General features: G+C 35.1%; 2 protein-coding genes across 2 annotated transcripts in view; one reads left to right on the forward strand and one right to left on the reverse strand.

Moving 5' to 3' along the window:
* LOC107713909 (E3 ubiquitin-protein ligase E3D-like) overlaps nucleotides 1-11,273 on the reverse strand; it is a 24,782-nt gene extending 13,509 nt beyond the window's left edge. Inside the window, exons 1-7 of the mRNA XM_016519557.1 lie at nucleotides 11,260-11,273; nucleotides 10,324-10,550; nucleotides 8,089-8,179; nucleotides 7,746-7,959; nucleotides 6,123-6,198; nucleotides 5,841-5,845; nucleotides 1,740-1,897 (exon numbers count right to left, since the gene is read on the reverse strand). Of these exons, the coding sequence (XP_016375043.1) occupies nucleotides 1,740-1,897; nucleotides 5,841-5,845; nucleotides 6,123-6,198; nucleotides 7,746-7,959; nucleotides 8,089-8,179; nucleotides 10,324-10,550; nucleotides 11,260-11,273 (785 nt within the window). The remainder of the gene's footprint in view (nucleotides 1-1,739; nucleotides 1,898-5,840; nucleotides 5,846-6,122; nucleotides 6,199-7,745; nucleotides 7,960-8,088; nucleotides 8,180-10,323; nucleotides 10,551-11,259) is intronic.
* Nucleotides 11,274-13,040: 1,767 nt separating this feature from the next.
* The window catches only part of rpa2 (replication protein A2), a 16,817-nt gene continuing 14,188 nt past the window's right edge, over nucleotides 13,041-15,669 (forward strand). The window contains exons 1-3 of the mRNA XM_016519598.1: nucleotides 13,041-13,177; nucleotides 13,399-13,490; nucleotides 14,493-14,594. Of these exons, the coding sequence (XP_016375084.1) occupies nucleotides 13,165-13,177; nucleotides 13,399-13,490; nucleotides 14,493-14,594 (207 nt within the window). The 5' untranslated portion in view covers nucleotides 13,041-13,164. The remainder of the gene's footprint in view (nucleotides 13,178-13,398; nucleotides 13,491-14,492; nucleotides 14,595-15,669) is intronic.

Raw genomic sequence — 15,669 nt, forward strand, 5'->3', positions numbered from 1 at the left:
GCTGTTTAAAACGTGCATTCTCCCATTCAATTTCGAGCATCCAGTAATATAATCACACTTCTTGTGATTCACACGGAGCGCTTTCAGAGTATGCATTTATTTGTCATTTGAACTGTTTGGAAACAGAGCGTAAATGTGGAAGTCCTTCAAAGATTTCTAATCCTGTTGCGCCCTCTATAGGACCAGCGACTAGTCGACGTCAAGCTTAAAGCGTCATGGCAGAGCACTGAAGTCGACTAGTCGATTAGTCGGTGCAACCCCTAGGGTAGTCAAAAGTCTGGTTCCTGTAAGACTATCCTCTATTTAGCATAACGGCTCGGGGCATGCTATGATCATGTTTGATCCGCACCTCTACTTACAGCGAGGTGGAGAGACGTTCCAGCGCAGGGTAGGAAAACAGGCAGAATGAATGTACACTTGAAATAAAGGTGAGCGAGACGAGGTAAGAGGAGCAGAGAGTCGTAACGACCTTCTGGTGTCAGAGACACAATGAAGTGCAGAGCGCACACCCACAGTCCCTCTGTGATCCCAGCATCCACGGCTCCTCAAGCTCTTACCACGGGAACATTACACATCTCGAGGAGGTCTGAGAGTAACTATGCCAGCATTTCTCTCAGCTTGTGCATTTACAGTGCTTTCCTGGCTACTAGTTGCCATACTTTAACCATTTTTACAGCTGTAGTTCCTTCAATTTATTATTAATACTTCTTTCTGACATTTTAAACATTTCTGCAAAGGCAAAGCGCAGTAACTGCACATATTCTTAAAACTGTTATGACTGAAATAGTCATTTTTACATTTACATTAAAACATTTATTTTGTTTAAGGCTTAATGTAGCTAAAACAAACTTGTTTGTAATAGGTTGTTTGCACATGACGTCACTGATGACGCTACTCAGTGCTGAACGCCACACGTAGACACGTAAATAAGATATTATTTGCAGAGAGCTTCACTGATTATAAAGGAACATCATGAGATTGCGATCAATTGAAGTGAGTGACAGCTTTTTAGTGATTATTTATTACTCCTGCACATCTGCCTGCATTTCCTCGCGCAACATTACACTGCTTATTTTATTTCAAGTAATGAAAGTGTCTTTTATGTTTTTAGTTTTAGTTAAAGCTACGCTTCGTAACATTAAAAAAGGTATCAAACAAATCCATCTTTCAAACCGTATCTTTACACTATGGAAGCTTGTTTCCACCACGAGATAAAAAAATAAATAAAAAGGTTACTTGCAACTTTTTAATTCACAATTTAGACTTTTTTCTCACAACTGCAAAAAAAAAATTAAATAAAATAAAACAACAAATAGCAAGATATAATCTCAGAAAAAAACAGAATTGTGAAATAAGTATGCAATTACCTTCATTTTTTTTATTCCGTTGTGAACAGGCTTCCATATTACCCAGATATACTTTGATAAACCTAATGATTTTTATTTTAGAGTGGATAGGAGTTACTTCTTTTATTCTCTAAAAACAAGGCATTAAAAATATATGTATTTTTCTTGTTTTAAGGCTAACAAACTTTAGAGATGTTTATGCTTTATGTTGTCCTAATATTGTTTTGCCAAGGTTTAAAAGTGGTCTACAAAGATATTAACACAGGGCGCATCTATTTCTACATTAGACTACAAAACTCATGTGATTTCATTCACATCCTCAGGTGGAGTCTGATTAGATATGGACATTAATATGAGTAATAAGCGCAGATGTCAGGGTGAACTATGACTTACTCTTGGAGTTTGCTGTCAGAGCAGAGGATGTACAGCACTTTGACTGCTTGAGCGGCCCAGCATGACTGATGAACCTCATCTGCGGATATGAAGCTGTCGCCCCTCGCTGCTGCGTCGGGAAATGAGGCGACCAGAGCGTCTGTGTTCAGAAGCCACAGCTGATAATTAAAAGAGAAAAGAAACTACCTGAAGAGCAGACTTAAAGGGGACATCACGAGTAAAAAAAAAAAGTCTCCTGGTTTCAGAGTTTTCTCTTTTGAATCAACTGCTGTCATGGCAGAGAAACAGTTAAATTAAAGTTTGCAAACAAACTTTGACGTTGGCTTGACAAAGCCTTGTTTGGAAGTTTGAAATAACTTTCGTTTGAAGATTTTACTTTAAGTCAATAAAATGCTATTAACATGTTCTAGTACATTGCAAAACTGTTTAAGCAAGTTGCTAACATGATTTAACTCGCTGCTAACATGTTTTAGCACAATTGCTAGCATAATTTAACATGTTGCTAACAAGTTTTAGCACACTGCTAACATGAAATAGCATGTTGCTACCAAGTTGTAACAGTTTGGTAGCATGTTTCAACACATTGCAAGTATGTTTTAGCACATTGCTAGCATGTTTTAACATGCTGTTAGCACATTGTACATGTTTTAACACATTGCTAGTATGATTTTGCACATTAGTAGCATGTTTTAGCATGTTGCTAACAAGTTTTTAGCACATTGCTAACATGAAATAGCATGTTGCTAACAAGTTTTAACAGTTTGGTAGCATGTTTCAACACATTGCAAGTATGTTTTAGCACATTGCTAACATGAAATAGCATGTTGCTAACAAGTTTTAACAGTTTGGTAGCATGTTTCAACACATTGCAAGTATGTTTTAGCACATTGCTAACATGAAATAGCATGTTGCTAACAAGTTTTAACAGTTTGGTAGCATGTTTCAACACATTGCAAGTATGTTTTAGCACATTGCTAACATGAAATAGCATGTTGCTAACAAGTTTTAACAGTTTGGTAGCATGTTTCAACACATTGCAAGTATGTTTTAACACATTGCTAGCATGTTTTAACATGCTGTTAACACATTGTACATGTTTTAGCACACTGCTAGCATGATTTTGCACATTAGTAGCATGTTTTATCATGTTGCTAACAAGTTTTAACACATTGCTAACATGAAATAGCATGTTGCTACCAAGTTGTAACAGTTTGGTAGCATGTTTCAACACATTGCAAGTATGTTTTAGCACATTGCTAACATGAAATAGCATGTTGCTACCAAGTTGTAACAGTTTGGTAGCATGTTTCAACACATTGCAAGTATGTTTTAGCACATTGCTAACATGAAATAGCATGTTGCTACCAAGTTGTAACAGTTTGGTAGCATGTTTCAACACATTGCAAGTATGTTTTAGCACATTGCTAACATGAAATAGCATGTTGCTACCAAGTTGTAACAGTTTGGTAGCATGTTTCAACACATTGCAAGTATGTTTTAACACATTGCTAACATGATTTAGCACATTGCTAGCATGTTTTAACATGCTGTTAGCACATTGTACATGTTTTAGCACACTGCTAGCATGATTTTGCACATTAGTAGCATGTTTTATCATGTTGCTAACAAGTTTTAACACATTGCTAACATGAAATAGCATGTTGCTACCAAGTTGTAACAGTTTGGTAGCAAGTTTTAACACATCGCAAGTATGTTTTAGCACATTGCTAGCATGTTTTAACATGCTGTTAGCACATTGTACATGTTTTAGCACACTGCTAGCATGATTTTGCACAGTATGTTTTAACAAGTTGCTAACATGTTTTAGCACATTGCTGGCATGATTTCACTTGGCTTTGTCAAACCAACATAATTAAAGTTAGTTGAACTGTTGACATGTTGGCACAGAGGGAAGGAAACTCCAGTATGTTTTTGACTAAAGCTCAGAGATAGATGGTGCAAAATGTTTTGCAAGAGACCCTGAATAACTCTGACTACGTTTACATGCACCTTCATAATGTGATCATAATGAGATATAGACAATATTATAACATTTACCTCATGTTAACGCAATATTTTGATCAAATTGAAGCGATTAAGCTCATATAGCAATCATAACTGCAGTAAAACAAGTGGTGTATGCTGCTTTTAACAGGCATGTTAACGCTTTAATCGCTTCTATTCCACTGTGACCAAAGTGTGCATGTGCTTGTAAGGTACACAATACAAATTAGGCATCACATTTTTTAATTTAATGCAGTATATTGATGGTCAAAAACATCCCTTGCATTGGGTGGGATATGTGAATACTAGCGGTAGAATAATGAAAGTTGCATGTAAACAGGATGCTAAACATCTGTTAAGTCCTTGCTCTGATTATTGGAAATAATCACATTATTTTGCACATGTAACAAAATTAACCTTTTAGTACATATACACTGAAACATTTCGAAAGGATTTACTGAAAAAATCTAGAAAACTGTTTTTCATTCAAAAATTGCTAGTAAGTTTAAATAATTAAGTAACATCAATGTGTATTTTTTTCGATGCAAGACTGAAAAAGTATTTTCTTGTCAAACATACTTCAATTAATCTATGTTGTATTTACATCATCTTCCATTTTTTTTTTTTTTTTTTTTTTTGGCAGTGTATTTTTTTTTTAACAGTTTGGTAGCATGTTTCAACACATTGCAAGTATGTTTTAGAACATTGCTAGCATGTTTTAACATGCTGTTAACACATTGCACGTTTTATCACACTGCTAGCATGATTTTGCACATTAGTAGCATGTTGCTAACAAGTTTTAGCACATTGCTAACATGAAATAGCATGTTGCTACCAAGTTGTAACAGTTTGGTAGCATGTTTCAACACATTGCAAGTATGTTTTAACACATTGCTAACATGATTTAGCACATTGCTAGCATGTTTTAACATGCTGTTAGCACATTGTACATGTTTTAGCACACTGCTAGCATGATTTTGGACATTAGTAGCATGTTTTAGCAATTTTGCTAACAAGTTTTAGCACATTGCTAACATGAAATAGCATGTTGCTACCAAGTTGTAACAGTTTGGTAGCATGTTTCAACACATTGCAAGTATGTTTTAGCACATTGCTAACATGATTTAGCACATTGCTAGCATGTTTTAGCATGCTGTTAGCACATTGTACATGTTTTAGCACACTGCTAGCATGATTTTGCACATCAGTAAAAAAAATTTAGCATGTTGCTAACAAGTTTTAGCACATTGCTAACATGAAATAGCATGTTGCTACAAGTCATACGCATTTATACGGCGCTTTATACAAAACCGCTTCAAAGCAGTTTCGCATTAATAAACAGGAAAATACAATAGAAATGGTTTTAGACAATACACATGGTTTCAAAGCAGCGTCAAAGTAATAAACAGGAGAATAACAGTTAGTGCTGTAAAATTATTCAACTATAAAATAAATTCAATTTCAGCTATAAGGCAGCACAGCTCTACAGAAGACAATAGTGTCATTTACTTCAGTGTGGTTTAAATTTTTATGCACTTTGCATGAAAAATTGTTTAAAATGCGAGCTATAAATATGAATAACACTGTCACAACGTGATACGCTAACAAAGCCATCCATAAATACTATATCTATAGGCTAGTTTTTACCCTAAAACACATACTGTCCTTTCACTTCCCCAGTTCTTTTAACACACAGTAGTCTGAATACACACAATAAAGAAAACACAGTAAAAACTGATATTTTCTGATCTCAAGACAATTATTAATAGCCTACACACTCTTTTCTCTTTTCTCTTCACTCACTCCACATTCACTCCCGTTTTGTCTGCACACAAGTATCAATGTGCAATTAATCGACAATGCTGAACTCAATTAACCTGATTTAACATTCCTGATATGGGCGAAACTCATGATATCTCTAGTTTGTGAAGTGGCTCTCAGTGATTCGAGGAGTTCATCAAAGAGGACGTATGTCAACGCAGAAGACATGAGTTATTCAAGTTTATAAAAACATGAGGGTGAGTAAATGCATGCTCATTTGTGGGTAAACCATCCCTTTAAAATACAGGCAAAACACAAAAAAACTACAGAACTTACAATCACTAAAAATAGACCTTTGCAAACAGATAAACAGACTATTTTTGCTTCAAAAGCACAGCACTTTTATAAATACCCAAGGGTCAGTAACATAACATTTCAAAGCATATTAAAGAGTCTCAGGCTGTTGCTAATGGCAACAATGAATGGCCAATATGCATCATGGGTAATGGATGACATCATGATTTATACATAAATAAGCTCTGGTTTTCTTCATTTGCACTCGTGTCAAATGACTCAATGGTGTGTTACCACATTATTCCGCTGCTTTGCTTTCCTTACCTGCAGTGACTTCCTCTCCCAGCGCCGCAGAGCAGCTCCTGCAGGACACCATCACATGCTTGCTGCTGCGCTTCTGCTGTGGACAAACACAAAAGCTGCTTCATATGGCAGTGGTTACATGGTAATACATATTACAGGTCGAGTCAGTTCACTCGGCAGGCATATTCATAACACACTCAGCTGGAAACAGCAGCTATTTGAAGTGTGATTTAAACCTTTTCTATTGTCAGCTTCAGATGAAAAGTTGAATGGAATACTAAAGTTCAGTCATCTTTTTTTGTTTTGTTCAATGTTTACACATTTTGTAAGTGTTTACTGGATTTCTACCATTCCACCCTATTATGAAAGTTATTCTGGAAAAAAATAAATAAAATAAATGTAGTCCTTAATTTACAGGAAATATAAACTATTGTTCAAAAGTTTGGGGTCAGTAAGATATTTTGAACAAAATTCATTATTTTATTCACCAGTGATGCATTAAATTGATCAAATGCATTTAAGGACATTTATAATCTTAGGTGAAAAAGATGTTACAAAAGCAGCACAACTGTTTTCAACATTGATAATAATCAGAAATGTTTCTTGAGCAGCAAATCAGTATATTAGAATGATTTCTGAAGATCATGTGACACTGAAGCCTGGAGTAATGATGCTGAAAATACAACTTTGATCACAGAAATAAATTACATTCTACAGTATATTCATATAGAAAAGAGTTATTTTTAATTGTAATAATATTTCTCAATATTACTGTTTTTATTGTATTTTTGATCAAATAAATGCAGCCTTAATGAGAAGAAGATAAAATAATCAATCTTACCGATTCTAAACTTTGATATAAATGATAGCTTAATTCAAAATGTCATTGGTTAGTTTATGAAGAACTGCAAACCCATTTTTGGATGACAAAATAACTAGCCTAGCTTATTTTTTAAGCTAAATCTGCAATCCCGTGACTTGCTATTTTGCTAACAGGCTTGGAATATTGCAAACCTCATGCAACATGAGCAGAAAATAAAACATTCTCATGTAATGCTTATTTTGACCTCCTGAGGCTGAACACTTCTTTTCACTAAGCATTTGTTTTAAAAAGTGTTTCACACTCCTGCACAAAAACGGCAAGTCATTTTTCAACTTGTTTTCAAACTTCTGCTTCGACTGTATGCTGAAAATATTTAGTTAAAAAAAAAAAATCAATAAGAAAACCGACGACTGTGTGCTGAAGTCATTTAGGATTGAAAAAGTGCTGGAAAGCATGTTTTCATCTCCTCGGCATGGCCACAGGCTACACACAGATTGAGCTCGAGAAAGAGAATCAATCCCTCTTAAAGACATTACCGCTTCTCCTCCACAGCCCGGCCGAGCGTAATGTTTTTAAGAGTGGATTTCCCCTACGCCTCTTCAGCCTTTATTGTGATGAAAGCAAGCCATCTGCCTCCTCTGTCAACCCTCAGGCTGTGTAAGTCAGATCTGTGCACTACTTAGGGTGTATATCACAACTGCATGTGTCTTCAGAGCTCTGAAGCTTCACTGTTTTGGCAGGCAGGAATCAGACGTTTAGAAATCAGTAAGAGTGCTGTTTTTGCTTAATTGAATCATGCATCTCTAAACTCCACAGCTTACCTCTGCAGAGGCTTTCTGAAGCGAGTTCTCTTCCCGTACGAGGGTCTGCTCACAGCTGCTGTCCCGAGCCAACAGAAGAAACGTGTCCCCGACCAGACAGTCTCCTTCTCGCGGGAGCAGCTTCTTGTTTGCGAAGGGATCGGGGTGGCAGCACCAGTCGTCCACTAATGCATTCCAGTTCCCATTGGGCAAAGGAAGAACTCGCCCAAAAGTCCTTTAGGAGTAAGAAGATAGTCTGATAATAGCTGAACACTGAAATAATGTGTCTGACAGTGAATTTATCACTATGCTTTCATGCACTACTTCACCAAATCAATGGAAATGAAAAAGAATGAATAGTAACCTGTCTTGAAGCACCATGGAGCCACAAGACTGGCACAGGAAGGAGTACGTCACATTGACCCGCAGCTGTCCAATCACACTGCAAGGAGCTTCTGGAGGAAGAAACACAGAACAAACACAAATAAAGCATACCAAGAGATGATACTTGTTTGGATAACCAATGATTCATCTGATGATACTGATTATTAGATAGGGTCAGAAAACACTAGCATCTGTAGAGAGCTGGGTATTATTTATTAATCAGAGTGTTTATTAAAATTAAAATGTTACTATTTTATTTGTTATTTCATTTTTAAATTGTAGTATTTTTGTTATGCTTTTTTGTAATTTCTTTGTAAATATTTATATTTAGCTTTAATTTGGTTTTTATTTCAGCTTTAGCTTTAGTAATTTTGGCACTTCCACTTAAAAGTTGTATTTCAGTTAGTAGCCAAGGCAACATTTTTAATTTCTATTTAGTTGCTTTAAGTGCTTTATCTGAAATTTATAAAACAGATAGTTCCGGTCCTTGATTCTGATTGGCTGAGCCGCGTTCGAAGCTGTTGTAAATTACTCTACAAACACACACCTTTGTTTACTTCTGTGTGTTGCTCGGCTACCGCTTTGTTGGAACTACATTGTTTGGTGGAAGAATACTGTTTTTATTAATATCATTACACTTTATTTGCTCTGTTTTATTTTGTGAAACCTTACTACGTATATGGAATAACCGTTTTATAAAAGCAATAAGCCCCGTGAAGCCCGGGTTTACAGTCAATTTATAACAGCTAACAACGTGCCTAACAACGCCCCTTAGCTGTTATAGCTGTTATAAATTCACTGTAAACCACGGCTTCTTGGGGCTTATTGCTTTATTATATTTAGTCTTATTTGAGCTTTATTTCAATTAATAATCAGTTTTGGTTAACAATAATAACGCTTTTATAGAGCATTGCAAAGATTGTCAAATATAACAAACAGTAAAAAAAAAATCTAAACTAAAAATACTGGGACAAATAGGTTCGAGCCAGCTAACTCTGAGGTGTTCTGACAATATTTATTCATATTTCCATTTTATTTATTAATATTGTAATTTTTCAAATTTTTATTTAAATGTTTTAATATTTAGCTTTTTTTTTTTGTTTTAGTAATTTTAGTACTTCAACTTACACTTATATAATTTCAATTAGTTGTCAAGGCAACATTTCTGTGCTTTACGTTTTTTTTTATCTAATATTTATATTTTATTTTATTTCAGCTTCATTTCATTTCAAAGAAATTTTAGTTTTAGTTAAAAATAACACTAAAATAAATCATTGCAATGATTTTCAACTATTCAATTGAATTCCTTTAATTTCAGGTTAATATGTATAACGCTGTATAGTTTCAAAACATCTTTACAGAAAATCCATGTTTCTAAATTACAATCACGAGTAGAAAACTGCTGTATGGGTCAAAATTATCGATTTTTCTTTTATGCCAAAAATCATTAGGACATAAGTAAAGATCATGTTCCATGAAGATATTTTGTACATTTCCTACCGTAAATATATCAAAACTTAATTTTTGATTAGTAATATGCATTGCTAAGAACTTCATTTGGACAACTTTAAAGGAGATTTTCTCAATATTTTGATTTTTTTGCACCCTCAGATTCCAGATTTTCTAATAGTTGTATCTCGACCAAATATTGTCCTATCATAACAAACCATACATCAATGGAAAGCTTATTTATTCAGCTTTCAGATGATGTATAAATCTCAATTTTGAAAAATTGACCCTTATGACTGGTTTTGTGGTCCAGGGTCACAAATAATAAAAAATCTAGCTACTTAAATTGGTTTTCTGGGATAAAAAGTTTTGAGTTTTGAGCTGACTCTGAGTTGTTCTGACATGAAGTAAAGCTCAGGCTCAGAGTAGCAGGTCACATTACTGGACTTTGCTTTGTTCTTCACTGATCTGTGAATCTGGTGTGTGTGTGTGTGTGTGTGTGTGTGCAGATCATGCACTCATTCCTCTCATTCCTCAAATAAATCCAATGAGAATCAAATAAGAGTACACACACACACACACACACACACACATATATATATATATATATATATACACACTACTTGCCATATAACAAAGCCAAGTGTACATCTCGTGTTAAAGCTGAATAAAAAGTTGATCACAAAAAATAAGAGCGACTCTTTTAAAGACCTCCAGATGCTGGGGTTTGGTGAGAAAGTGCTTATGGGTAATAATCAGCGTGTACCTGTCGGCTGCTCCACCTTGAGCCGCAGTCTGAAGTGTGATCCGTGTTGAGTGTTTCCAGGACTCCTCTGGCACGACGTCTCCAGCAGACTCACCGCCGGCGTTAGCTTCACCCGATAGGTCCTGTCTGGGGTCTGGACGCTCAGGACGGAGTCTTGCTTAGACTCGATCTTCACATCTGCATCATCCCTGACAGCGTCACTGCTGAGGGGGTCAAAGAAGAAGTCACTGGTGAAACATTCATGATAATAAACTAGATTTCAGAGATGTTTGTCCGTGTAAAACATGCTGCCTCAATGCTAGGGTGTTGAAAAGTGTCCACTCAAGTCTCTATAATATTCTTCGGTGACAATTTATTTTGGTACACGTTACATGTACTTAGAATTAAAATAACAATGAATTATGCATAATTACATGCAAGTAACCTTTCATCAAATCCACTTCAAATGTTGACTACAATATAAAAAGGACCTTAAGATAAAGCCTTATTAAAATTATACAGTTGAGCTGAAATTGAAAATGTTAAAATTTTAATAAAAGTGATTTTTTTTTTTTTTTAAAGTCAGTTTTCTCTCAACACCTATGTGTGTTTCTGTAAGCATCAAACACTATCAGAAAAGATTCACCATGGACGGCTGTAAAAATAATGCTATATTTACAAAGATACATTTCAACTGTACCACCTAATTGTCCACATTATTATATAATTATTATGCATGATGCAAGGTTAATAAGTTCTTATTAATTGGCAAATTACACAAAATATTTATGTTTTATAAATCTATTCCTGACACATGAGGACTTAAAAAAAAAATTTTAACTAGGAAAAACTAAAAAGTGAGCTGTGGCCAAAACAACGTATTAAAACTACTTTTGATTTTAACATTCATATACATTTCTAGCAGAAAGGTTGTAAAAAACCCTGTCCAATACTGACATCTGGTGTTGCATTTCTGCACTACTGACTGTTTGAGTGTAAAGCTACTCCACCGAGTATGTTAACAAGTACAGTTAACCGGCTACTAGCAGAAATTATTATATGTTTAGTATTCTCTGGTGTTGTTTCGTGATCCGTCATAGCGTGCATTCTGAAAATGTAAATTACTACCTAATTACCAGAGCAAATGTAATGAGGACTTAAAAAAAAAATTTTAACTAGGAAAAACTAAAAAGTGAGCTGTGGCCAAAACAACGTATTAAAACTACTTTTGATTTTAACATTCATATACATTTCTAGCAGAAAGGTTGTAAAAAACCCTGTCCAATACTGACATCTGGTGTTGCATTTCTGCACTACTGACTGTTTGAGTGTAAAGCTACTCCCCCGAGCAAAAATGGCTTAAATTTCCTTTGTCTTTCCCCCTTTTTCTTGTTGAATTGGACTCTCTTGTTTCATCTCTTAGACTTACAAATAACAAAAAGAGTGCCACATTTTTGATGTATTATGACAACTTTTCTAAAAGAATGTAAGTTTATTTTTTGCACTTTTATGTATCGATAATGCAAATCCAGAATATTTGTTTTCTGTTCTTATTTTTATAATTGCCTTTTGTTGGAATATATTCATGTCTCGCTTCCCTGTTTCTGTATGTTTTGTAATAATAATAAAAAAAAGTCTTCAATTAACAGTTTTCCACGATACTCCTAAAAACACTGTACGGTGTTATTTTATCTGTGTAGATCATACTAGATACACATAATATTATTAGGAAATTAGGCATTTAATTGACACTTACATAAAAAAACACTGTCCAAACAGTATTTATTAGAAAGACAGATATTAACTAACTAAATAAATAACTAACAAATTGTCTAAACACACAAGAAGGAGCGTGAATACGTTTTGTTATGTATAATATAACATAATATAATATATAATATAATATTAACAAAATTATATACCGGTAGTTAAAGATTTCACGAAATTAAAATGCGTAAACAAATCAACTTAAATGTTAGGCTCCTTTATTAGTTTAAAAATATTGAAAGGGGTCAGAGTATGTCTTTTGTTGAAGAAAAAAATCAATCTGTAAGCTTCTGAAGGACTTTTATTTATTTATTTAAAAAAAACAATTTTTTTTAAGTATAACAAAAAAATCACAAGTTTACAGAACAAATTGGCATACAACTTACATTCAAGGACAACAGTTTTAAAAAGGGCTTAGACTAACACAGAATAAAAAAAAGAACAAAAAAATACCATTAAACAAAGAACATTCATTCTTTAAACCATCTATATTAATACATATAGATTAAACACAGGGGATAAAAAAAACATTATAATAAATTATATTTATCAAATAAATCTAACAAGATTCCAGATTTTTTATTTTTTGTTTTTGACAAAGTTTTTGAGTATTGTCTCGAATAATTCTTAAATACTATAAACATGGGGGGGATTTAAAAAAAATCTACATTTGTGAATAAAATTCTTCGCTGCTTCTGAAGCAGGCAGACTTTCGCGGCAGTGCTGGTATGCGCATGCGTAGTTTTTTTATTTGTATTTTTTATTTTTTATTATGAAACACAGAATGACATTAATATACTACATGCCAGGGAGCAAGAAAATAATGTACCTTTTAAGAAAAGATTCACAGTTTTTACAGCTTTCTTACTGGAAGACTCAGAAATCAAATACGTATACAGTTTTAACTCTTCCAGAAAAAGGTTAAAGAAAGGCTTACACTTACAATATTTACGTTTGTGTACAAATGCGCATGCGTAGTTTCAGCGCGCGGACTTGAGTCGTGACGTCAAGCAGTGCGCGATCGGCGGTGGCGGGAGATTTTCCAGAGTTTCGTCGAGCTAGTTCGTGTTCAGGAGAAAAACATTAGCGAGTAAAATGTGGAACCAAGGTATGTGGTTTAGTAATGACTTGTGTGTAACACGCTGTGGCTCCTAGCTTACTGAGTTTTGCTAACTTGCTAATAAGACTCTTGAGAGCTCAGTGTGATGTAGTTGTGTTGTCAGGATGTCTGTTACTCGCACTACAGTCATGCTTCACAGTGAGTATGTCGATGTTGGTTTACACATGGAGTGGTCTCGATGGAAATAGAAGCTATTTCTATTTTGGCAGGTAAATACGGCGAGGCCAGTATGGCTGGATATACACAGTCTCCAGGAGGGTTTGGGTCTCCAGCCGCCTCGCAGGGAGGAGACAAGAAAGCGGTCAGTAGTCTGCCTCAACTCGGTATGAAACCTGTCAGGGAGATGTGTCTGTGTATATGTATTATATATAACTCAAAACAACAACAAAAAGCAGAATAAGAATACAATGTTGCCTAAAGAAGCTTAAATGTAAGTAGAACTAATTATTAATACAGTACACAGTACAGTACATTTATGCACATTTAAATTCCCAATTCTAGTTACTATAATGCATCTTTTATTTATTTATTTTTAATATTTAAAAATTCATTTTTATTACGTATTCATGCATTTTATGGTGTATGCTTTGCGTCCTTCAAAGTTAAAGTTTATGACTTTCAAAGTTATCGTCTTTCATCAGATGTTTATTATCTTTAGTCTGTCTCTTCAGAAAATAGACCACAAATAAATGATGACACCTTCTCTTGCTTGGGAACAGTGTTGTTGTTTTGTTAACTAAGCCTAAAACTATTAAGATAATTTGCAGTAAGTTGTAGCAAAGCTGAAATAAAATATGAAAAAAAATATATTTAAAATATGAAAACTGAAAATCAGAAATGTTGCAGCTACCTGAAAGAAATACTAATTACTAGTTAATTACTAAAACAGAAATAAAAGTATATCAAAGCTAAATAGAAATATAAAAAACAACTAATAAAATTGAAAAAAAGCACTGTTTAAAACATTCATATATACTACAATAGTATATATATAATAGAGAAATAGCACTACTTGTGAATGTGTACAAATTTTGCTGTCCACAATGAGTGTTACTATCCCACCAGGGGTATGCTTAATTAACATAAAAATAATAAACAAAGTAATAAAAAAATAATGACTGGCTTTTACTATTTTAAAATTATATATGTCCCAGACATTTTCTTGACTGGCTTTTGCTGACACACACATGACATTCTACAACTTTAGTTTTCAAGTCGCGTTTCATTTTCAACCTGAAAGCTATAGTCATTGAAGCAGGGTGACAATAAAGTCTGTTGTGTGATGTTTGTGTGTGTTGTGCAGAGAACTCGAGCGCAGCAGATCGTTCCCTGCACCGTGTCCCAGCTGATGTCTGCGGTGCAGGCGGAGGACGTCTTCAAAGTGGGAGAGGTAGAGATCGCCCAGGTGAGTCTGATAACATAAAGGCTGCGTTTACACGGCAAGTCTTAATGCACAAATCCGATCTTTTGACCATATCCGATTTTTTGGCACGTCTGTTTACATTCACTTTAGACACAACTGGTATCCGATATCTGTGTTTATATTAATTCCCACCCAAAAGGATTGTCTGCAGTGATCGCTTTACTATGCACATGGTAGACCCTCGGGTTTTAAATGGCCGTGCTTTTAAAATTATTTATATAATTCACGTCGAATGGCCATTATTATTTGCCAGCATGGACAACGGCTGTCATGGATGTTTTGCAGCACAAAATCTACGCGGTGCCAAGATGGCGACGGCTGGCTCCGCCTACTTCAGGCTTCAAAATGCTCGTCGGAAGTCTACGGGTTACGTCACGGACACTACGTCCATGTTTTTATACAGTCTATGGTGTAAAATCGGCCAAATTTACATCTGCATTTTGCCATCAAAGTCAGGGAACACAAACTCAATCACCCAATAGACCTTTATCACAGTGGAATTGATTACCGGAAGTGCTCGTCGAAGCAGTGTATCGATTCTTCCGGTTATGTATATTTTTCAATGTGCTGTAATCACCTGGTTAATGAGCACCTGCAGGATGATTTCAAAATCCGGACATTTTCAGAGACAGATGAAGAGAGATTCTGATGATTACTGTGCACAGAATTTTTTTTTTTTTTTAGTTTTTCAGCCATTTTGACAGCCCTAGCGTATGTTAATCGAAATATAAACGCCTTAATCGCAGTATTGCCGCTCTGACCAAAGTGTGCATGTGCTCGTGATATACATGAATGACGTGATACGCACCTGTAATAATACGCAGATGGCGGTAAAGAAAGCGTCGCATTTCTGGGAAAACACAACTCGCTGTCACCAGTCTCTGTTACCCTCATCCAGAAACGACGAGTAGAACGCGACGGCAGCGTAGGCAAACGAATTGCCATCATATTTCTATGGCGCTGTAAAAGCATGGAATACAACAATACACAGGGCTCACAAAATCGCTAGCCCGACGTCCCGGGGCTATTGTGTTTTCCAGTCGGGCTACCAAAATGT

The sequence above is a fragment of the Sinocyclocheilus rhinocerous genome, unplaced genomic scaffold, assembly GCF_001515625.1.
Source record: "Sinocyclocheilus rhinocerous isolate Xijiao unplaced genomic scaffold, SAMN03320098_v1.1 scaffold1470, whole genome shotgun sequence".
In the NCBI taxonomy this organism is placed as follows: Eukaryota; Metazoa; Chordata; class Actinopteri; order Cypriniformes; family Cyprinidae; genus Sinocyclocheilus; species Sinocyclocheilus rhinocerous.